This window comes from Heliconius melpomene, chromosome 4 (assembly GCF_056956725.1).
Source record: "Heliconius melpomene rosina isolate 202511_hmr_F chromosome 4, ASM5695672v1, whole genome shotgun sequence".
In the NCBI taxonomy this organism is placed as follows: Eukaryota; Metazoa; Arthropoda; class Insecta; order Lepidoptera; family Nymphalidae; genus Heliconius; species Heliconius melpomene.
Window position 1 is genome coordinate 4,899,664 of NC_140392.1, and position 24,202 is coordinate 4,923,865.

Below are 24,202 nucleotides of genomic sequence, written 5' to 3' on the forward strand. Positions count from 1 at the left end.
AAAACAACAAAAATTTATTCAATGTGTCGGTTAGAAAATTATTTTACATATTTCGCGACGTCGATGTGTGGTGATGCATAATATGGTGTCTGTCCATAAATTACTACACTTGCTTAAATAAATAAAATATTGTATTAAAGGTATATAGCACATGTTCAAAAGGTTTTGCATGTATCTACGGTAGTTTGTATTAGAGTAATGGAAAATCCGTATAATCCAATATATTATGAAGAAAAGTGGATTTTATACATATGTATATAATACATGATGTTACGTGTTTATTAAAAACAACAAATAAAAATTAAGTAAATCATGTTTTTCATCGTACGATGTTAATATTATTTAAGTAGGTATATACATACTTACATATTTTCTTAAATATTTTTCTAGGTATTAAAATACTGCAGCCTTAATAATTATGAAATAAAATATTCAATTACGAATATACTTGTAATATGTTTACTATATGTTATTTTCATTTGGTAAAGGGTGTTTAATATAAAATGGTGTTAGTTGGTAGTCTGGGTAGTCGCGAGTCTATAATTGAGGGCCACATAATCGAGTGGGTACTACTACCGTAAACAACAATAGTTCAGTCCTTACCTACTTATAAACTAATTCATGTCATTCAACTTTTGATTGAAATGGAATTTGTGAAGGTATATCAATAAGGCTAATTCGTTGTAAAAATACGATGCGATATGTCAATCATTTCGATTATATATAGATAGATTGTAGATATTATATGTAGATAGATTGACCTCGTTAGGTGGTTAAGTCCCAACTCCCACATACATTACCTGCGATGTGGTTTCCCAAAAACATATTCCTAAAAGTATATAATTATTTAACAATATTAGATATTAAAAAAAGCTGACGTCAAAACTTAAAACCTATGAAAAGAGCTTTAGGTGCCATTGACAAAGCCTATTAATTATTATGGTAAAGACATTCTTTTTTTTCACTATTATAAAAACAATACTAATGCATTCATGAGTATTCGTATTGCAGGACCTATTATCATACTTTATTAATTTTAATTATCAGATCAAAAACGTCTGATCAAATATATATAAAAAAATAATATTTTCACTTTCTTCGCTCTGGTGTCGAGGCAAAGCGCGGCGTTGAGTTTCACCACTAAACACGCAATGCGCCTAGAATTATGAATGATATCTATCATCGTGAGTTCAATGTTCACATGAGAAATATTTTAAGATATAGAACAGGTGTTTCACGACCTAAGGAACACAGGAAGTCTGTAAACAGACGAAATAGAAAGGACGGGAGTCGGGACGGACACGACGGGATGACAGGTCGGTTTTTGAGGAAAATGCGAGTAATTAGTATAAGATTTAAGGACAAAAAGCATATAGATACGAGTAAGTACAAATACTAAATAACCTACAGTAATACGTTTAGACGTATTTTTTTACTATGTTTAGACATAGTGTTAAAGTAACAAATTATTACACATAAGTAGATATATGTGTAATAATTTGATATCAATTAATTATTATTTGAATTTAATAGTTTTGTTTTTATTTTAGTAGTAAAAAAATCAATTAAAATTGCTATCAATAACCTAACGATGAACTATCCTTTTTGCCAGATAGAAAAGCAAGCATGTACATTGTACTCGTACCTATATAGATTGACGTTTACTTATTTTTTTTTATTGTGTTATTTTTTTCCATAGATGCGTAAAAAAGTTTTCATTAAATTTTTTTTTCTATAAATACTACTCAATTACACTTAACTATTTCTACGTATAACCAATTACGTTCATCTACATACGCTACCAAAATATACTAATACTTATCTATTCTGTTATTCCCTACATTTATGATTAAGAAAAAAATATATGAAAAAAAAATATTTGCATAGAATTAACGTATGAGACTAGGCAGAGCCGAGATTAGTGCATTGTATGTAGAGGCTATAGCCAGGCAGAAATTACAGGATAGTTGTAGGCTCTTGTATGCACTGCGGTGTTTGGTGTCTGAAGAGTAAGCAGGGAGTCGCGGGGATGCAGGGAGCTGGGGTGGTAGTTACGCTTTCATTATATAGTGGTTTTTTTTCAAACCCTGCCTGCATTTGGGTTCAGTGGTATCCGCGACAAATCCACACGTTGATTAACTGAAATGTGAATGAACTTGGAAAATGCACATGTAATTTTTTTAGTTTTCTTTAATATTTGTTTAGTTATTATGAAAATTTAATTGTACTTATTTTTAAGATCCTATTATTTTTAAAATGATGCGAAATAGTATTTTCTATAATTAAACTTATACGAGTATATTATTATATAGAAATTCAATTTGATTCTATTATTTTGTTAGTTTTTCCTAGCAAACAATTTGTTATATTTTATTTCTGAACCAACGGGACACGCTTAACTAAGTCAGATTGAACTTATAACGACAGAGCCCGGTATATTTTAAAATTTTTAACTCTATTACTGTTACAAAATTGTTACTTGGAAAATTAAATTTTATATAATACTAAAATAGAGTCTATAATTGTAAGTCAAACATAAAACAAAATATATAAAACACAATAAAAGGATTTTCTTTTCATACACATCTCTCTACAATAGACACAAGGTCTAAAACAATGTTCGGATAAGTCATCAACAGTCAGCAACAGGAGACGGCGTGGTGCATAATAGAACGCCGCGGACTGTCCCGAGGGAGTGTATAGCATTAACCCATAAACCGCTTGAAAGACTTCGCTATATAAGTAGTTGAGTTAAAGCGCAACCGACTTGTATAGCTACATGAAATGCACGGATAAAATTAGATATTCAATAACGGGAAGGGGGGTTGGGGGTCCGCCATTTTGGAACCTCGGGAGGGCTACCGGCGAGGGGGACCGCGCATGCGCACAGCGGGCACCCGCACCCTGTCTGTAGGGCCGGGACCTTACCGAATGTGATGTCAAAAAACAAGTTATTCTCTCCCCTCATTCCACTAACCTAGTACGTCTTAATAAAAGGGATTAATGAATAACGCCCTGATTTCTGCGACTCGCCTCTCACCGGTGGTGTGCCGTATCGACGATCGTACCGCGAATACACGAGAAGTGCAGTTCTAAAGAGACATTTATCATGAGAACAATGACAATGAGTGAGATCCTCCAGTGAGTTATTGCGTTATCAACTCTTTCGATGGGTCTGATAGAAATATTCTGTTATCTAGTGTGTTGAACTGACGTGTTGATTAAACTTATACAGTTAATGTTTTCGTGTTGTTTGAGTGCATCGCTTTGTGTGGGGCGCGACTTTTGCGGTGGACGAAATATAATGGGATGACAGGAAATACGGATTCATGGAAAAGGTTTGGCGTCGAGTCGGGCTCCATTCCTCCCGAAAGAAAAGGGATGGAAGTGGAACTAGCAGGGAAGTGACGACCGCGCCGCCGCCGGAGGCTGAGTATCAAAATATTCACACACTACGAACAGCTGATCTGATAAGACAAAGGCAAGGAGAAGAGAAATCTACTCTCCGTTCTTCATATATAATTCGAAACGGTGACAATTTTATTTTGGTTGAAAGAAGGCGACGAAGACGACGTAGGAGTGGCACCAGGGCATCGTCGGGCGGGAGGCACCACACTCCACCTGTGGAGGAAAACACTCGCACCGAGCAGAAGCGGCGTCCGCCTGCCAAATTGAAGATATTTGGCATCCAATGGCCATTGCATTCTAGTGACACTAGGTAAGTGTTTTAATGGTTTTTAAAATAATTAAAAATTGAAACGTTTCCAGGTTCGATAGACAGAAGTACCGACTACCTCCACGCAGTGCGGTACTGTGTACGACAACACTTGACTTATGTAAACGATGAATGCAGTCAGTTGTTCTGATTGCAGATTATTTAATGAGTAACGTTCGTTTCTTAATTGGATAAACATTTTTATAATGCGTCAATAGTAATAAAATGTTTATTTCTATTTAAGTAGTCGCTTCGTAATAAGTAATTGAATTGTTTTAAGTAAAATTTGTAATAAGTAATTGAATTCTTTTTTAAATAATTAAATCAGCTTGGCTCTTGACGTCCTTGACTTTAGGCTCTCTCTGTCTAACCTGCTATATTTGGATTAAAATGTGAACCTAAAAAATGAAAACTTTTAAGTTTAACATTGTCACTAAATTAAATAAACATACATGAACTTAAATTGTTAATTTTAATAAAACTTTTGTGTGGAAACTGCAATATTTACAATATTTTATTTTAAAACAAATATACAACTTTAGATCGATAACTGATAAATAACTGGAGATTTTAGTTTTGATCCATGGATTTAGTCCGACGTCATCAGGCCACATTAGTTGGTCTAATATGTAACAATGCCGTGTTAGTAAACATCGAGTTAGCTATCTAGGCTTAGAACCCATATGGCTTCACCTATTTATGGACTAAAATCTAGATCACCTAGTGATTACGTACATCTTAGAAAATATTGCCTATACTAATTCTACACCGATGCGCTTGGATTGTAAGCTGTGGTGGTTATTGCTTCGATCTTTAGTTGGAGGAATGAATATACATATTTTTATTTATCTGCTCTGTTAAGGAAAATCTGGACTTGTGTCAGTCGGGCACACCCACGAAAGGTTCCGTACAAAATTAGAGGTCGCGAGTTTTTCCTGAAATTTAAACTTAGTTTAACCAAAAACTTTGCTCTCCTTTGCTATTATTGCTATTTTTTTTAGAATTTAACCACAACTGACACCTGTAGATGCTAGCTGCCAAATTTCATCATTCTAGGTCAACCGGAAGTACCTTATTAATATTGTTTTTTTTTATAGAAGTTAGTAAAATGTCGATCTCTTAAATGTTATCGTGGTAACATTGCCTACAAATCTTAGGTACTCTACAAAGTCAAAGTCAAATGACGAGTTTAATTTGTGTTTCATAATATTTTCATTTCAGTATTTATTTTTTTAAGCTTTTTCTATTAACACTTAGTAGGAGTATCAGCTACTTCACCATTAGAGGCTCGTTATCTTTCTATTAATTAAAATTTTTCGTACGCTCGTTTCTCGCCTCTCTCTGGTATAGAGACAAAAACGCGGCGTTGTGTTCCGCCTCTCAACACGTAATGCCTCGAGAATTGTAATAATAACCTGCCAACTAATAGAGATAAGGGCGGTAAAGTAAACCGACTCTATCTTGAAAGTATGTAAATGCGCCACCGCCTTCATTGTGTACAAAGAGTTTAATTAGTAACATACTCCCACTAAGACATCAAACATTTCATTAGTCTGAACTGTGAATAGGTTTTGGTCCATAGAGAGGTAATCCAGGCTCATGTCTTAGGTACTGTCGAATATCGATTATCCTAGAATGACATTGTATTGGGAAATGAATGGAAGAATTTAGTAGTAAATTGTAGAGAAATCAAATTAGCACGCTGTAAACAACTTAGTGTTAAGACAGTTCGTTTCCCACTTTCCACCGAATTTTGGAGACATTGCGCATTGAATGGCGGATCTTAACGCCGCGCTTCACCTCAACACCAGAGCGAAGAAATGTATATTTTTAATATAAATTTAAATAAATATTTGATTTTTTCTCTGTGAGGATCGAACTCACAACCAATCGCGTTAACAGTCACACACACACTTGTAGAGCAAACCACTCGCCTCAAACATATTGTAGATAAATCTTCTATTCCTAATAGAAGTATATAGTGTTTTGCTATATGTATAAACTATAAGCTTTTTGCGTGTGCTGTCAGTCTTGTTCTATTGAATTGTATGTAAATTTATTTATTTTTTGTAAGGAAGGCAGTTTAATTTATTCTCTGTTGTTTAAAGCTGAGATTTCTGAAACTACTGTTGTTTATTTTTTTATATTTTATTTCTTTAAAATTTCGGCTTCATTATATTCTTGCCATTTAGTAGTATTATGTCAGGAAACCAGACGCAGGTTAAGCACGTAAAGGCTTATAGAATAAAATATTCACATCCATTCTTGAGTCATCATAAGTAATTGCCTATAGATGGATCGAGCTGAAAACTCAGTTTGTACCTGTTATAGTAACAGTATTTAATAAAAACTAACGTAATAAATGATAAACTATATGTAATGACTATATATACTTGAAACTATATATAATTTGAAAAGATGCAAATAAAAGAAATATTTAGACCTTTTGTTTTATCATCAAATATGTATTAATATTAAATACACACAAAAATAGTAACTCTACGTAAAATGAATAAAAACCAAAGAATAATAAACCATTTTTGTACAACATTTCAGGCACACCTCTATCACCCGCCGTTTCTGTCGTGGCCGCCGCTCCAGAGAGGACAACGAGCTCTACCGCTCCAACAGTTTCAAGTTCGAGAGGTTTGCACGCGAGCAGCCTGCTGACGAGTTCAGCACTGGATCACAGGTGGGTGGGGTTTAGTGTAGCGAGGATCGATGGATTATATAAAATGTTTATTTTCCTTGCTCTGTTAACAATGAAAAGAGCGGACAATGTCTGTAAAATTTGACGAAAAGTTAGAAATGGAATATCTTAAATCTATAATTTAAGTTACAGAAAAATAAGATATATATACATATCTTAGAAATGTTAAAATGGTTCAAAGGTGCATATATAAAAGATTTTTTATAATACAATGTTTTATGACTATATTCTGCAATAAGTTGAAACTAATCTTTAAAAGTTACAACTTTTATACCTTTCTGAGCTTTGCGTGCGTGTGACTGTAATGCAACGATTCTCACTCAGGGGAATTAAATATTATTTATGAATGTTTTCATTTCTTTGCTCCACCAACCAGCCAAGGCAACAGGCCGCGGGACAACGGTTAACACTAGGATCATATGCGGGATACAACATGAAATACAACTTATTAATTCAAAAAAGATAATATATAAAAAATATCATTGTCAGCATATATAACTTAATTTACTTCAAGGAAAGACTTCTAGAAACTATATTATAATTCCACTTAAGAACTTAATGAAAAAAGAATAAGTTTCCATCTTCCAGCCTCAGAATCAGAAGCGGTAGGTATTAAGTAGATACTCACATTTGAAACTTTGATGAAAAATTTCAAGTTATACAAAAGTTTTAAAAGAATTATGAAAAAGTTCTGCATTTCAGGTATTTTTTCACTTTTTGTGCTCTTATTTTTTTGGCCATTTTTCTAGACTGTAACCCTTAATCTACGTTAATAGTTGATCGAAGTGTTCTTAGACTGAATGTAAGTAAATCAAAGGTTCTGGTATTGGAAAGGACTGAACGGCTACGAAACGTGGATATGACAAGAGAAGACTGAAAAAAAAAATAGTGTGGAGATCCATCCATTTAGCTGATCGAATCCATTGTGAACATTTTTCTAAAAAGCATTATTATATAGTACTTTAGATATTTTTAAAAAACAATTAATCATTTAAAAATAAAAAACAAGGCTATATTAATATATATTTTTATAGGTAATTGAGCTTAGAACTGTCGTCGGTTTTACTTGCGGTGTCTTGTAGGGATGCGTTCAGCGTGAAAGCGTAGCACTTATCTAAATGACTCATCTTTCACACAAAGAGCTCGTTTCATGCTTCCTTGAGATTTCCGTAAGTCACTTTTCGATAGAAGATTTAATGGCGGCAATGTTATTCTTGAATTTTATATTATATTCTTTTTATTTTCTGATATATTCTTCGTATCTTATATGTTTTTGAGGATCCAGTGAAATCTCCATATTTCAAAGCTCCTATCTATATATAATTATTAAATGTTAATTTGGAGTAAGGCATAAATATATTTTTAACTATATCTAGAGTCCAAAAAGTTAACAGTTATCTAAACAGTGATAAAAGCATATTTTTTCTATATTCAACAAATCTTAAAGAATTTCATGTTTATTTTAATAAACATATGTTAACTTAGCTGATTTATATACGAAAAAGGTATACGAAAGTAATTAATTTAACTTTAGTGAACTGACAAAGATCATAGTATTAAGGCCTAAAGCCTTCTCATTCTAAAGGCCTATTCATCTTAATGAACTTTAGCAGCCGAGCAATGTGAGAATGGTTTCTTTATGCTGAAAAGAAAATGTGTTAGCGCTACGTGTACTCTATGTTGGTAGATTTGTTTTCCTTTGGTTGTACATTTTATATATAGACTAGCGGCCCGCTCGCGGTTTCACCCGCGTGAACTATGTTATTATTAATTTCTGTCCATGACTACGTCCTAGTGACGTCTATGCAAAATTTGAGACTCCCAGCATTTGTAGTAACGAAGTTTCATACAAACTTTCGACCCCAAAAACAACCCCTTAAAAGTCGAATATTGCAAATTCCCGTCTTAGCGAGCATCTACGTCCTATAAATAACTCCTATGCAAAATTTGAGATTCCTAGCACTTGTAGTTTCTGAGATTTCGTGATGAGTGAGTGACCTTTCGATTTTATATATATAGACAATAGATATAGAAGATTTATAAAATGTTACATAAGTAGCCTTCGTGGACAGCATCGCAGTGTGGATTTTATGGTCGTGTGTTCAATTTCCACTCGCGGCAATTCGTGGTTTTTTGTTTCTTGCTATGTCGAAAAAAGGGCGCCTGTTGAGTTTCTTCACTCTAGTTGGGAACAGAGTGTTCTAACTGTAGGTTATCTCTGCCACAATGCGGGATAAATTGGAAAAATAAAAATAAATAATAAACGTGGGTGCTCCTAAATACTGGTCATAAACCTTTTCTTTCCGATTTAATTGTTTTCATTTGATTATAGGAATTTTATAAAAGTAAATTTGTTTACTGTTCATAGACAGGTATTAAATATATTCTTTTTAGTAAGGAAACAAATCCTCCACTGTTGAAGCAAAAGCGCAGTGTTACCAGCAAATAAAGGTACCATAGAAAAGTGGGTCAATCACCATTCACCAGCTCAACGGCCGGCAACGCACCTGTAGCTCCTCTGGTGTTGCGTGGAGTCGGTTGTGCTGCGGTGATCACTTATCATCAGATGACGCTGGTTTGCCTTATCTTTTTCCATAAATAAATATATGCTTCCTACGATATTGTAACCTATCGATATCGCAGTTGCTGATCGCAGGATAGATTGTGTTTAACGTTTATAATGTTTCAATATGGAGATTATGTGCTTTAAATATAACTAATAGTAAGTAGTTGTTAAAATCTAATTACGTCATCCCAAACTGTCCAGTCAGTACATTCCGTTAGCCGGTCAGGTATATTCTCAGAGTTATAGAACATTTCTCACTTCTCCGTATTAAAACAGAGAAATGATTACTTGAATTAATAACCTAAACAATGATCTCATCAACCGATTGTAACTTAATTATAAGCTAGCATTAAGCAGAGAGTCTGTAGAACATAGCTAAAGTACAGTTGTGTTTTAATAAATATATTTTTTTAAATAAAAATTATATCTTTCTTAAAAAGCCTACCACGGCGCGGCGGTTCGAACTTGACTACCTATTACGCATTTATATTTTTGTTTTTCTACAAAAACATGGCAAAAAAGATCGAAATTTAATATAATAAGCGTTCACTTACAATATTAAATCGTATATTTTTATCTGCAGTGGCGCCATCTAGTTTAAATTTTGATATTAATACTATAGTCATTTTCAATGATTTACTACAGATGGCGTTATAATTTTACCTGAAAATTTTATAGTGAAAAGTGTAGATGGCGCTAGTAATAATTAGACGAGCATTTTCTATTATTGTAAGTTTACATATTACCAATATAGTGGGCCACGGAATTCAATACAAAAAAAAAAACATTATAGTCAAAATATCTGCGCTGAAAAATAATAAAAAAAAAAACAATTTTTGCGTTATTTTTAAATTATCAAACACAAAGTTATAGTTTAATTTTGAAACAATTATATTATATTTAAAGTGTCGTTTTTAATGAAAATAGGTAATAAGTGTGTGTATATACTATGTAAAAAAAACTCATTTAATTAAATTACTTAAGTAATGCGAAGATCCGCTTGTAAGGGGTACATAAATCTCCCATCCAGAGAGACATTTTTTTGGAGAGGGAACTGGACCTTCGGTCTGAACAACATATATTCGTGTAAACGTTTTATTTTTTAAGGCTATTTTTTTTTAGAAAAAATTCTAGAGAGAGCCATGAAAATTTCTGAGGCATAGGAATATTCTGGTACACAGATCGGTCCCCCCTATTCCTACACCCATGCCATATCTAAAAAAATCTCCATAATATAACACATCAATTGGCGTGATATTGGAACATAAATTATGTGCATACGAGACATTAATGTAATGCGTCCATCAATTATGCTACAGCCGTCAGCCACGGTCAAATGTGTTGGTGAAAATTTTGACATATAAATGTGTTGAATTCATCATCATTAGGCTGCATGAGGAGAAGATTTTTATTTCTTTTATTTAGAAATCGAATTTGAACCCACTCTTTGTTAATGATTTTTTACGCTCTCTTTGTGAAATTTTTAAAAGATATTTGCACATTTATAAGAAAGTCTTTCTTTCTTATTCCTCTTAAAGGCGATATAAATATTCTGAAAGTAAGTATTGGCTTTACATAGACGATATGTCAATATAATATTTTTTTTATTGGTTTGTGTAGCGGAGGTTCTGTCGAAGTAGGTAGCCTATAAAAATTTTTAAAGCTCCTAGTAGTTATTTAATTTTACGATTTGTATATTTAACAAGTAATAAATATATTCTGTAATGCGATTACAATTTTATTAATATAGTCAATACATAATATTAAGAAGCACCTGGTTTCTTAATGTACACTTAAGAATAACTCTAGATTATAAGTTCATTAACTTTTCTAATGTAAACACTATTCATATTCTTAAGACAAATTTCATACTGATTGTAGAAATATCTATTATAGTATTATTAATCCAAAAACATATTTATCTTGTTATGTTACTTCTCGTGGTTGTCCCTCTCAGAGAATTATTTAAACAATATTATGTTCTAAGGCCAGTAGTGGCGAGCATAAGTGTGTAATTGTAAACGCGACTGGTTGTGGGTTCAATCCCCATAAAATAAAAAAATAAAAGAATAGAAATAGAAGTATATGTGAATGTTTAATTACATTCTCAAATATATTAATTACATTCTCCACTACAAAACATCGAAGAAACTTAAACTTCTTCAACAGCTTCAAATATATCAATAAAGCCCACCTAATTCCGTGCACCCTCACACCCTGTATAAATCACGTTATCCCCTGATCGGGACCTCCTCATCAACATACTAATGCGTCGCGCCAGATGTTGCCTGCCCTAATGAAATCGGCTAGACTGATGTATTTTGCTTTTTATATTCTCATTTTGAGGTTAAATGTATTTTAGTTCGAGCTGTTGTTTAGTATATAGGACGTTATAAGTATCTATAAAGTACCGCATTTATATAAAAAATCGTCATTGATAAAAATTAAAAACAAATATTTTTATTATAAATATCTTTGCTTTGAATTTGAATGATTCAGTGTTGGGGGATCGGTATTTTCGGTGGGGGAATACAGTAAAATTAAGAGCTGGCTTAATTTTATTAGTCTGACTATTTAACAATGCATTGTGATGAAAGACTTAAAGGATTACCATATTATATGCTACATATCAGAATAAAAATAACATAAAATATAAAAAGGAATACGATTCTATATTTTACGCATATACCTATCATATAAAGTATGCGTGAAAAAGATAAAAGAAAACGATAGTAAATATACTTTCTATTCAGTTATTCTTATTGCTATTTTAATTACACTACTTTCTTACTAGCGTTAGGACCAGATGCGTTAAGTTTAGTCTTCTAGACCGTACTAACCATTTTAATAGGCCATTTTCAGCTAAAACTCTGCAGACTAGCCATTTTCATATTTAACTATATTTCTTGTAAAACTTTAATATTTTTTTCCTATATTTTAAAATAATTGGCCCTGAAGTAGCGTTAAGGCATTTTTTATGTCGAATAGTTATGGAAATTATAAAAAAATCAGCTTCACACGGAATTTCGTACACAGCAGGGTAAGCAGAGGGAACCTAGTGTTAAGACACTCCGTCCCCCATATTATAAAAATATATAATTACTAGCGGCCCGCTCGCGGTTTCACCCGCGTGAACTATGTTATTATTAATTTGTCTCTATGACTACGTCCTAGTGACGTCTATGCAAAATTTGAGACTCCTAGCATTTGTAGTAACGAAGTTTCATACAAACTTTCGACCCCAAAAACAACCCTTTAGAAATCGAATATTGCAAATTCCCGTCTTAGCGAGCACCTACGTCCTATAAGTAACTGCTATGCAAAATTTGAGATTCCTAGCACTTGTAGTTTCTGAGATTTCGTGATGAGTGAGTGACCTTTCGATTTTATATATATAGATTATAAAAGGAGGAGATATTGAACGAAAATGTAGTCATTGAAAAATTAATAAGGAAATAAGATTGGAAAAGCCTGAGGAACCCCCGGTGGGTATGTATGGAGAGTTTCATGATAGTGGATGAGGCGAAAGAGGTATGCAGAGACCATCAGCGTTTGCTGTCATCTGGCTGTTCCGCTATAGATAAAACACGTAGCTATTTTGTTTATTTAGGAACTTAGTTTTAAGACATTTCATTCCCCACTTTCACCAGAATTTTCTAGACATTGTGTGTTGAGTGGCGGGTTTCAACACCACGTTTTGTCTAGTTACCAGAGCGAAAAAATAAAAATATTTCATAATTATATTAATTTTTATCCAGTGAGAATCGAATCCACAACCTGTCGTGTTTACAGTCACACGCTTGCACCCCTGCAGCACGACGGCGTCTAAATTAAATATGAATATGAATACAAAATTATCTGTTGAAAGGAATTCAACTCCGTCCAAAATAAAATCAAATAAAAATTTCACGATACGTTCATTACTTATACTTTATATAAATAAATCTTAAAGACCTTTCTCATGTTCCGCTGACGATAATTTGTATTGAAAATGATGGTACTACACGCCTCAATAGTTGATTGTCTGGTGATGCTTAATGGATTTAATGTAAATTTCTTTCATAAATAACTTAAAGCGTGAAAAATATGTGATTTATAGTACTAGTCTAAGAAATGTTCACAGAAGTCTGTAATAATGTTTTTTTTTGCTTTACGCTGTATTCCTCATATAGCAAGTTAAGCAGACTATATGGGAACCTTGTGTGAAAAAATATCCTATAACTTTAAACTAAATTTTAAAAACATTTTTTATGTTGAACGGCGAAATTATTAAATCAGGAAATGGGGAACGGAAGGAGGAAAATATTAAATATTTTATTTCCTCGAATAAAAATCGAACCCATAACCTCTGACGCTTAAATTACCTATACACTTATATCCATGCCATTTTTCCCTTTTGTTTTTTTTTCTTGCATCTATTTTATTTTTAAGTTAATTTATGTTTGTTTTTTTTCTTTTGTGTTAAGTTATTTAATGTGTTATAGTGTAATACAATATTAAAAAAAATATTAAAACAAAAAATAATAATATATCAAAATCGGTCTATAATTAGAGTATACAAAAAAAATCCATTCCTACTATGTTTTGATACTTAACGACGTGTAGTTTGTTAATTATTTAATATCTCTCTTGTTGAGTCTTTTATTACTCTATACATAACTAATTTAACCACTCAACATTTAATACATACATTTTATTTTTTATTACTTTCTACAGTTACATCTTAAGATTACCTCTTAGGATGTTCCCACATGACAGTAATTTAATGGGCCTAATATTTAAATAGTTTTTCTTTTCCAATAATGTCAACAATCATTACAAAAGATCATAATTAAAACAAAACATCAATATAATTAATTATCCAAAATTACAACCAAAATACCAAAAGGAACCTCACAAAGGATTTTATTAATGAAGCGTAAAGCGATACTTTAAATAATTTAATATCATAATTCATATATATAGTTTTTAACTTTATTACTTCCACATTAAGCGAGGTTCCCTTCGGCCATCAGTAATCAGGTTCTGTTTCGGATAGCAGTAATTGAAAATGTCGAACGGTGCGATGTTCATTTTCCACTAATTAATCGCTGTGATGACATCCGTCCCCTGTCCCTAGGCACATGTAGGTGTCAATATAGCGTAAGTACTCGGTAGGTAGAATTTCATTTTTGATTGTAGGTAAGTTTTTTTGGATACAGGTAATTTGATTGCTTATTTTTTTTTATTTTGGGTTTGCGCCGTATTCTACACGGAGCAGAATAGGTGAAGAGAACGTGGGAATATAGTGTTGAGACACTTCCGTTCCTCATATTCTGAAGCCGCCGAATTCTGAAGACATGTGTGTTGAGTGGCGGAATTCTATTTAATTCGACTTAAGTCGTAACTAGAGCGTGGAAATGGTAATACTTAATATTAATATTATTCATTTCATCGAGTGGGAATCGAACCCAAAACCTGTCCATCTACAGTAACACGCATATGTCCATGCGCCATGGCTGGCCCCATTGTTTATTTGTTAGTGATAATATATCTCCTTGTAAACTACTATATTATCGAGCTCCGTTTTTAGGAAAAATAAACATATATTTATATTTTTTTTATGACACACGAAAATTCTTTGAAATTTTATAATTAGAGTATTTGTATTACATGCTTATAGAACCATATATCAAAAACAACACACGTTTTAGATAACGCAGTTCGCGAATATCCTCAAAAGACAAGGATCTTGCAAAATTCCAAAAACAGGTAGGTACAACCCAAACGGTTCTGGTCGAAAATTTAATTTTATTCGGGTTATTGGCCCTTTCCAACGTGCTTTAGAACGTTAACTTCGTTATTACCACGCCTCCCATTATATTTGTGTTATGCTTAGAAATGCAATGTTACTACTGTAACAATGCTTTATTAGCATAAATATATATTTTAAGCATAAATTTTGTAAAAACTAATATTAAATTGTATGTTATTCGGTGTAACTGATAGAAAGAAGACACAGTGATTTATTTATTTAAATTTTTCCGCACTTTATGCACTTTCTGGGGTAGTTTCAGAGAACTCGTATTCTGCCCAGTTAGGAAAGTTCCTTCCAAGCGCCACGCATCTGTGGAATAGCATACCTGCGGTAGTGCGGTGCTTCTAGGGCGATTCGACTTGGATACCTTCAAAAAGCACGTCTATCTCCAGCTCATACGCTGGCAACATACCTGTAGCTCCTCTGGTGTCGCACGGGGTCGTGGGTGGTTGTGATCACTTACCATCAGGCGACTCGTACGCTCGATTTTTTCATTTTCCATAAATAAAATACTGCGCTGGCGGTTAACGTAAAAGTTTTCCTGTCCACAGCGGCTAAACGAAAATAAGTTTATATAATTATGTGGTTTACATGAATAATCAAGGGTATTCCATTCGTATCTTTAACGATCTTATGTAGAGACATATTTCATGTTAAAATAAATAAATTTATTTTTTATTTTTTAAAGTAAATTACAATACCTGAACGATTTCAAAAGCCAAATCATTAAAAGAAATAAGATTTACGTTCGCAAATATTTCGTGAAATGTCCTAAATAACGTGTAAATAAACTTTCAGCGATATTGGTAAAGTTCCCAACAAATAGTTACAGTAAATCTCGCTAAGACAAACGCAAAGGGGCGAATGTCACGGAATTCGGGATTTACAAAGCTGTAGGCGGGCTTACTTGACGGCCTTGTTTACTTTTGTTTATACGTTTATTTAAATTGTTTAGGAGTAATGAGCATAATACTTGTCAAATTAAATAATATTAATAGTATAATAATCCTACATTATTATATTAATAATTTAGAGTTTATGTATATAGGTTTTAATGTAGATTCTTAATTTGCTATAGTGCGAGTGGAAAATAAATTGTCTTATTTACTTTTAAAGCAATAATTTTCTTATTTTTATGTATATATAAACGAGTAGGTGTATATAAAATTATCTGGTTTATTTTTGTAAAATTTTCGAATATTGCAACCTGTACTATCTATAGAATACTTTTACTAATATTGTTTATTGATGTCTTTTCTTGTTTTTGTTTCTTTAAATACAATACCAATATATGTTCTAGGTATAAAAATTCGCTTAAATAATTTCGTAGTTCAATAATAAATATCATATTTGATTTTAAAAGAATATTCCGGAAAGAAATGTTTGTATTCTACACATTTTCGTCCACACAATCTTCCCTTAAGTGGCTAGATTTCATAAATAAACATAATATTTGAGAAGGAACACCCAAGTCCTTTGTTCGATTATAATAATAACTACGTCATTACAGCTGAAGTTTGATCATTTATGCCATTATGACCCACTATATCCTATTTAATGATAAACATTCCAGAACACTGAATGGGCTGTTATATGGAAAATCATTAATTTCGTTATTATCTCACGTTATGGAGGCTAGTCGTGGCGTTGAAAAACAAGTGTGTAAACTGTAAATGTTACAGGTTCAGGGTTCGATTCTTTCTCGAGGAAATAGAATATTTAATATATTAATTTCTTCGAGATCTAATTTAACAGATTGCGTTGTGTTAATAAATAAGTTTATATTTTCTTAAAATTAATTGAATTTATATTCGTTTTGACGTTCCTAATATTAATAAATCATTATTTTTACAAGCATATTTCATTCCAAATCACTATAAGCAAGCAATAAATAAAAATATTAAAGATATAAAATTAAACAGTCCGTTATAAAGTTTATTAGCGAACGAATCAGAAATACTGCCGACTCTTATAAAAACTTATACTAAAATATTTTTTATAAAGGCCAGATACCATTCATTTTTGATTTTATTTCTAATTCATTTCTATGCTCTGGAATAAAGGCGTAGCGCGGCGTTTAGTTCCGCCACTCAACTCGCAATCTCTCCGGAATTTAACTGGAAATGTTACCGGAGTGTCTTAACACTAGGTACCCTCTGTCTACGTTGCTATTTGAAGGATACAGGGTGACGTTCTAAAAAAAACAAAAAATATACTAAAATATGTAGAGATCCCACAATCGTACGAGGGTAATAAAAGAGCAAAAGCGAAAATCAGCCGGCAGCCGGCAGCCGTGCATTGACTTTGATCTTGCCATCGGTTGCATTAAAATTTACATATTTTCCTTCGTATTTGTATTTTCACTTTGATGTCGTTACCAATGTGGTTTTGTATTCAGTGGTATCGATCCGCTTTCTCTACTTGTTTATCTCGTGGCAATACCGCGTAACTCAGTTTGTGGCAAAGCTTTGTTTTGAAATTATAAGAGGAGAGTTGGAATACTTTTGTAAATTAACTATTGTTTTGGAATTTTTGCTTTTTTTCCTTGTTAAAAGCGTTGTGTCTACCCTAGATTGTGTCTACCCTAGATCTACCCTAGATTAGGTTCAGTGACGTTTTTAATCGCTATTAGCTATTAGTGTCTTTTAGGTTTTTAGTTCGTAGTCGTTCTTGCGTAGTTTTATGTCGTTATAAATAATATTAGAGGGCCAGTCTAGGCGCAAGACCACAATTGTGCGCCTGTACACAGGTCTGGTTGTGGGTTCGATGCCCATTAGAGAAAAAGAAAAATGTAATATTTTGATTTCTTCGCTCTGAAGCAAAGCGCGTCGTTGAGTTCCATCACTCAACACGTAATGCCTTCAGAATAAGGGCAGAAAGTAGGGAACGGAGTTTCTTAAACTAGGTTCCCTCTGCCTTCCCTGTTGTGCCTAAAGAAAAGATATGATATACCTAACTTCATTACAAGATATATACATATATGTATTTATTACTTTCTACGTCTGATTAAAGGCAATGCCATTCAAACGAGGTTTGTTCAAGCAAATTGTGTAGTCTACCGTCTCGACGCAATCACCCGCGTGTATTGTGAGTTCGACTTGGAAAATACATACCAGCTACCTACATTATAATCAATCCTATTTTATTAACAAATTGCTAGAACCCTTTTTGTAAACTAAATTTGGACTATTGAAAGTGCTTCCAGAAGAGGAAAGTGGGGAACGGAGTGTCTAAACACTAGGCTCCCTCTGTCTTCATCTTCCTCTTGACATTAATCCCGGCTATTGCCACGGTTTGCCTTCCGACTCAACCAACTCCACTATGCACGGTCTTTTGCGTCAAGGCTAGGCTCCCTCTGTCTATCCTGCTAAATGCGAAATATAGCGTGAAGCAGAAAATATAAAGAAAAGCTTTATGTTTATCTATTGTATTATGTTAAAGGTATGGAAGGGCATTAGTTTCACTTGAGTTAAATATCGATCTATATCGAAATGTTATACATATCTGGATTTCAAAGCTGTTCCATTATTTAACCAAACTTAATTTTCATGGTCATTAAAGAAAAGAGATGCCTTAGGTTTTCCCTACCTATATAAATATGTAAAATTAAATAAAATATTTGTATTTCCAGAATGTTTAAAGAAATATGAAAATAATAGCTTGTAAGTTCAAGAGTTTGTGGAAAACTTTAACAGCAATTTTATATAGCGTCCAGCATTCATAATATATTTGTTTGTATTTGTTCTAAATCCTATAAACATATTATTTTATGCATCAGCGGGTTCCATGAATAAATCTTATTTCAAATCTAAAAAGTAGAATTGCATATGTAGTGTTACTACTCTAATAAATTTATTTTATACACTTTTGTTATGAATCATAGTGTTATTCGATCGATATTTGTAGAAAACATATTGCATATTCAAGAAAACATATATTTCAATTGAGGTCAGTCATGGGGAAGGGGTACAAGCTCAATTTCAACGTTAAGGGAAAGTCTTAAATATAGCAGGTTCTCAGGCCTATATCCTTCTGGGCGTGGTGGGGCTCAAAAATATTTTTTTAATCAAATGAACTTTTGCTAGCGCTTTTGAATTGACGAATGAACATAAGTTACCACCGATTTTGAATGCGGTTCTGTTGAAAATTTGAACGTAGGCGGACTCGAACCCTTGCGTCTTGGAAACCGTTTATCTTAACCAATTAATATTTTTAACAAGTTATCCAATTCAACTTTTATATATTAACTAGCGGACGCGCGCAGCTTCGCTTGCGTATTTAGGGGGAATTCTAATAACCCATGAAACATGTGTTCAATGAAATATTTTTAAGAGTCTAAATTTCAAATTTTATAAAAATCGGTGGCGATTTAAAGATTTTTCCATACAAACTTTCAACTCCTTATTTGCACCCTTCGGCGGTGAATTCTAGAAAACCATAAAACACATGTTCAATTAAATATTTTTTAGAGTCTAAATATCTAATTTTATAAAAATCGGTGGCGATTTAAGAATTTTTCCATACAAACTTTCAACCCCTTATTTGCACACTTAGGGGGAGAATTCTAGAAAACGACGAAACACGTGTTCAATTAAATACTTTTAAAAATCTAAATTTCAAATTTTATTAAAATCGGTGCCGATTCAATTTTTTTTCCATACAAACTTTGAACCCCTATTTCACCCCTTTAGGGTTAAAATTTTTCAAAATCCCTTCTTAGTGGATGTCCAGATTACGAAAGTAAACATCTGTCCAAATTTCAGGTTTCTACGCACAGCGGTTACGGCTGTGCGTGCGTCTTACCTCAGTCAGTGAGGACAAGTCCTTTTATATATATAGATTAACACGAGAACATGCTTAAATATATGTATAGAGAAAATATATTAAAATGATAATCCAAATTACTTATGTGAAATTTTATTATGTATACTAATATAAAGCAAAAAAAACTAAAATGTTCTTTAAGAAGTGGTTTTTTTTTAACAAAAAAGGAACAACTTTATTGACCCTCTCCCAATACTAATACAAGATAGATTTCTAAACGCATGTTATTACAAGGCATTATAGTATTTTATTTCGTTAACAATAAAATATTCCCTTTGAAGCGGTCCCCTACGCTATAAAACATCCTTCAATGTCTAATGACGAGAATTCCTTTAATTACTTATACATTTAATGAATTGAAGTCGTATTTTAGAAAATATAAGGTTTAAATTCATTATAACATAACTAAAGGTTTTACTGTAAACTTGTATTTTATTTAGTAACTTTTAGCTTATTATTTTTATCATTTTTTGGGCGTGCATCCGTTTCTTTGATGTATTACCCTTCCTTTTGTTTTATTTATATTTAGGAACATTTGAATCCTTTTTGCTTATAATAAATTTTATAGTTTTATCATTAGGGAATTTACATTTAAATCAGAATCTTTGTTTTTCATTTACAATGGTATATGAAGTGATTTTTATCATTTATTTCATAAATATACTAATGTATGTAATGTAAGCAAAGTATTGCTATTCAATAGTTTTCTTAGACACGTATGTCTATATTTACCTACTATGAATTTTGTTTAAATACTAAATCTATAATGATTATAATAAAATAAATTATTACTTATATCATAATAAGAAATAATAAAAGAAATATTATTAACAATGACGCTAAAATATCTAATTACAAGACGAGTTGAAGCGTTCATAGAAACTTTTCTTTTGTCACGCTTTCAGTTCAGACAGCGAGATCTCAGAGGCACGCGATATCTTATTGAAGGAGTTCTCCGTCAGATTATATCTTGAAGTAATTGAATAGAATCTCTCGGCTTACTTCTTATTGCTTGTGAGGATTATTGAAAATTGAAAATAATATTTTTGTAGTACGCGAGGGTTGCAGCTTCAAATCTTGTAAAAATATATTTCAAGATTTTTAAGTATTCATATTTACTACTTTTAAAATATACTGGCAATAGCTCAATTAATATAAAAAAAATCGTAAAATTTTGAAAGGCATATTTTCATCATTTGTAAGAGCATATCACTTAACGTGAAAAATAATTGGACTGCCGCAACAATAATGGGTGTTTTAAGGATATTATTTAAGTTCCGTCGTCTTTTCACAGAACCCCCTATTTCCTCTGATGTCAGACGGTCTCATCCTGTCTAGGCCTTTTCATATACAACAATCTTAATGACTTAACAATTCTCTATCAACCAAAATTGATTTACTTGTTTGTATATTTAGCGTTAAATTGGTGTCAAAATAAAAGTTTTATTTGTAATATATTTTAATGTAAAACTTAACCACTAAATCTAATAAATGCAGTATGGAAATATTTACAAAATTACAATCACAGTGATATTTCCTATGAATATGTTGGGGGCATGTAGCTTTTCATGGAGGGACCTGCTCTTCCCAACGGTGGTAAGTTTTGTGTATGGAACGCTTTTATATTTCTTTGAGGTTCTGGTAAATAGGAACTTTTTTGTTCTAAATTCTTACGACGTTGCAGAACTTTGTAAGTTTTGATAAGCCCAGGCATTTCTTTTTGTTGTTCGTTATTTAACAGGTGATTCTCACTATTGTCTTTAATTATATCACGATTTTCATTATTATTTTGACTTGGCATGTAATGTAGGGACGTGTCTCTTACATCAAAGTTGTAGTTAAAGTTATTAGTTGGTTTAGCTTTGGGTTTAGTTTTTATCGATTCAAAATGATTTTTCATTGCTACGTAGTTAAGGACATCGCTTAAATCAAAAGGTTTTGGCTTTATATGGCTGAACTCGTTCTGAGGACGAGGACGTTCATATAAATTAAATTTAGGCGTATTGTCGATAGTTCGTTCTGGCTTCGTGGGAATATTTTGAATTTTTTCACTATCTACTTTTGAATTGCTATTGTCATTGTCATTTACTTTAAACAAATTTCTTAAGAAAATGTTATCTTTTACAATATTCTCTATAGGCGTTTCAGTAGTTGTGGACTCACGCTTCCATACATTTTCAGTATCAATTTCCAGAGGCTTAAAATTATTTTGTTCATCTGGTCTCATTTCATACTGTTCATTATTGTTTAAAGGGGCCATAGTGGATGATAGAGGTTGATGTTGTTTAATTATAATTTCTGGTGATGAATGATAGTCATTTCTGATATAATTATTGTTTTGGTAATAATTTTTGTACATTGAGGTGTAATTTTTTGTAGCGCTTTCACTTTCAATGTTTCTTCGAGTAGGTTCGAATGATGTATCTTCTACATTATAGGTTTGCGTTGCTACTTGGCTTTGTGGTGTAAAATTGTAAGTTGTAATTAATTCAGGATACAAATTTGAGTTTCCCCTATGAAATTTATCACCCTCGTAAGAATCTTGGTTGTTCCTTTCAGTAGATGTATATGTTTGGTATTTTTCTGTCATAATATTATTTATCTTTTCATGTTGTATGTTCATATTGTCATTATTGTAAAGAGGTGATGAGTATTGAACTTCAGTACTTCGTTCAATTGTGTTGGATTCTACTATGTTTTTACCTAGTATTTGTGACTGCATAATTTCTTTATATTGTGAAGGTGTCAAATCGGAAAAATTTATGTATACATCGTCACTTCCACTAGAAGAACGAGATATAGAGTTTTTGTTTGTAGCATCATTTATATTCGAATTTATTCCATATTGCCATCTCCATAAGGATTTATTTGCTTCTTGCTCAGGCTCCTTCATTTGAGCTTCGTAGTTCATTAGCTGAGGTAAGGATGGTTTTTCAATACTAACAGATTTTGTATAGTGAGGCTGAGGTTGAATAGAAGGATTATGAGCACCTTGTGAAGCTAGAAAAGTTATTTGAGGAGAAATGGGTGTTGCTATATTGTTGGATTTTGCTTTATATTGTTCTGCATTACTATCTACATTAGTTTTTATTGGAGGTTGTAAATTTACTGTTTTTAATAAATTTGGTGAGGATGCTTGAGAAAATCCAAACGAAAACGCTTCAGGTGTTCTTCCTGTAAATAAACTACGCGGAGGAGGGATGTGATAAGCATTATGTCGACTTTCTTCTCCTAGGTCATATTCTTTTTCATCATTTTCCCATGACGATTTTAGATGTGGTGGTTTTTTTGCTTCTTCGGCCAAATTATACTGAACGGCTCTGAAAAGAAAATATATTACGGTTAAAGTAAAGTAAATTCAATAAAATGTAATAATAGCTATGATATTTCTCCTTACCTTTGTATTATTTCTGGTATTGGAGGTGGTACAGGTAGATGGTCACCGCTAGCTCTATATCCATTTGCATCAGCTACATAATGAACTGTGTAAGTTTTTCCGTCATCACCCACATAAGAGTATGATCCTTCTACTACTTGTTCCTCTTTATCCGTTCCCATATTTTCCATGTGACTATGTTGTACATAATGAGTTTGGTCCGCTCCTAGAGCTCTGGAAGATTTTGAATTACCATTAAATGTAATAAACCAAAATGTAAATTACATTATACGTAAGTATTATATACAATAACTTACTCGTAGCTGAAGCTTCCATCTAAGTCCATTTCATTGGATAATCGGAGTATAGGTATTGCGGGTTCTGTTGTAGAAGAAACATAAATACCAGGTGCAGCTTGAATGTATTGCATGGTGTGCATGGAATTAGCTTTCTCTTGATCAACTCCATGATCAATCTTTTGTAATTCACTTGTTATAATCATTCTCCGAGCAGCTGGTTTCGTGGAACTTTGAGGGAGTGTTTTAGCATCAGACACGATGTTCGACGATTTGAAGTCAAATCTTTTTTCAGCCATTGAATAGTTCGGGACTTTCGGATTAATTTGCACGTCATTTTTTTGACGGGAAGCTGAAGAGTTATTAGTGTTAGCTGGTGGATTTGGTCTAATGTTTACTAATCGACGACGAATAGGTTGAGGCTCATCGATTTCCTTGTCGTCATCTTCATCATCATAAACGGATTTTAAAGTTGATGACAGAATAATTGGAAATGACGTAGGATAAAATGATGGAGCTTTTGAAGCAGTGCTAGGCAAGAACTGAAATGGTAGTTTGTTCATATTGTTCAGTGCATAATAAGGTATTGGAGTGTGAGACTCTGGTGGTAAGTAAATAGAACTATCTGAGGAGTGTAGAAGAGAGTTTGGTGTTTGAAATTGGACTGAAAATGGAAAACTTTCTTCTCGACTATTTTGACAGTTCACTGTAACGGTTAAGCACACTATGACTGTGCTGAATGATATCTGAAACATTTAAAAAAATATTATGTTAACTTACAACATGAAATGTTTAGAAAAATCCAAATTCACAAAAACACTTTCACCCACCAGCTTCATTGTGTCTGAAGCTGTTACCAATTTTTGAAGAACACTAATTTAACGTCACGTCGTTGCATTAATAGAAAATAAACTGGTA

At 32.6% G+C, this 24,202-nt stretch overlaps 2 protein-coding genes across 2 annotated transcripts in view; one reads left to right on the plus strand and one right to left on the minus strand.

The window, feature by feature from the left end:
- The first annotated feature begins 2,891 nt into the window (after positions 1 to 2,891).
- The window catches only part of hwt (SH2 domain-containing adapter heavyweight), a 166,377-nt gene continuing 145,066 nt past the window's right edge, over positions 2,892 to 24,202 (plus strand). The window contains exons 1-2 of the mRNA XM_085208278.1: positions 2,892 to 3,718; positions 6,272 to 6,407. Coding sequence (XP_085064404.1) covers positions 3,330 to 3,718; positions 6,272 to 6,407 — 525 coding nt within the window. The 5' untranslated portion in view covers positions 2,892 to 3,329. The remainder of the gene's footprint in view (positions 3,719 to 6,271; positions 6,408 to 24,202) is intronic.
- LOC146539517 (uncharacterized) lies at positions 21,054 to 24,187 on the minus strand. The gene is made up of 4 exons (XM_085208280.1): positions 24,115 to 24,187; positions 23,306 to 24,030; positions 23,010 to 23,222; positions 21,054 to 22,932 (listed from the first exon to the last, which is right to left on the minus strand). The coding sequence occupies exons 1-4, from the start codon at positions 24,121 to 24,123 to the stop codon at positions 21,150 to 21,152; spliced, it is 2,730 nt and encodes a 909-aa protein (XP_085064406.1). The 5' UTR covers positions 24,124 to 24,187; the 3' UTR covers positions 21,054 to 21,149.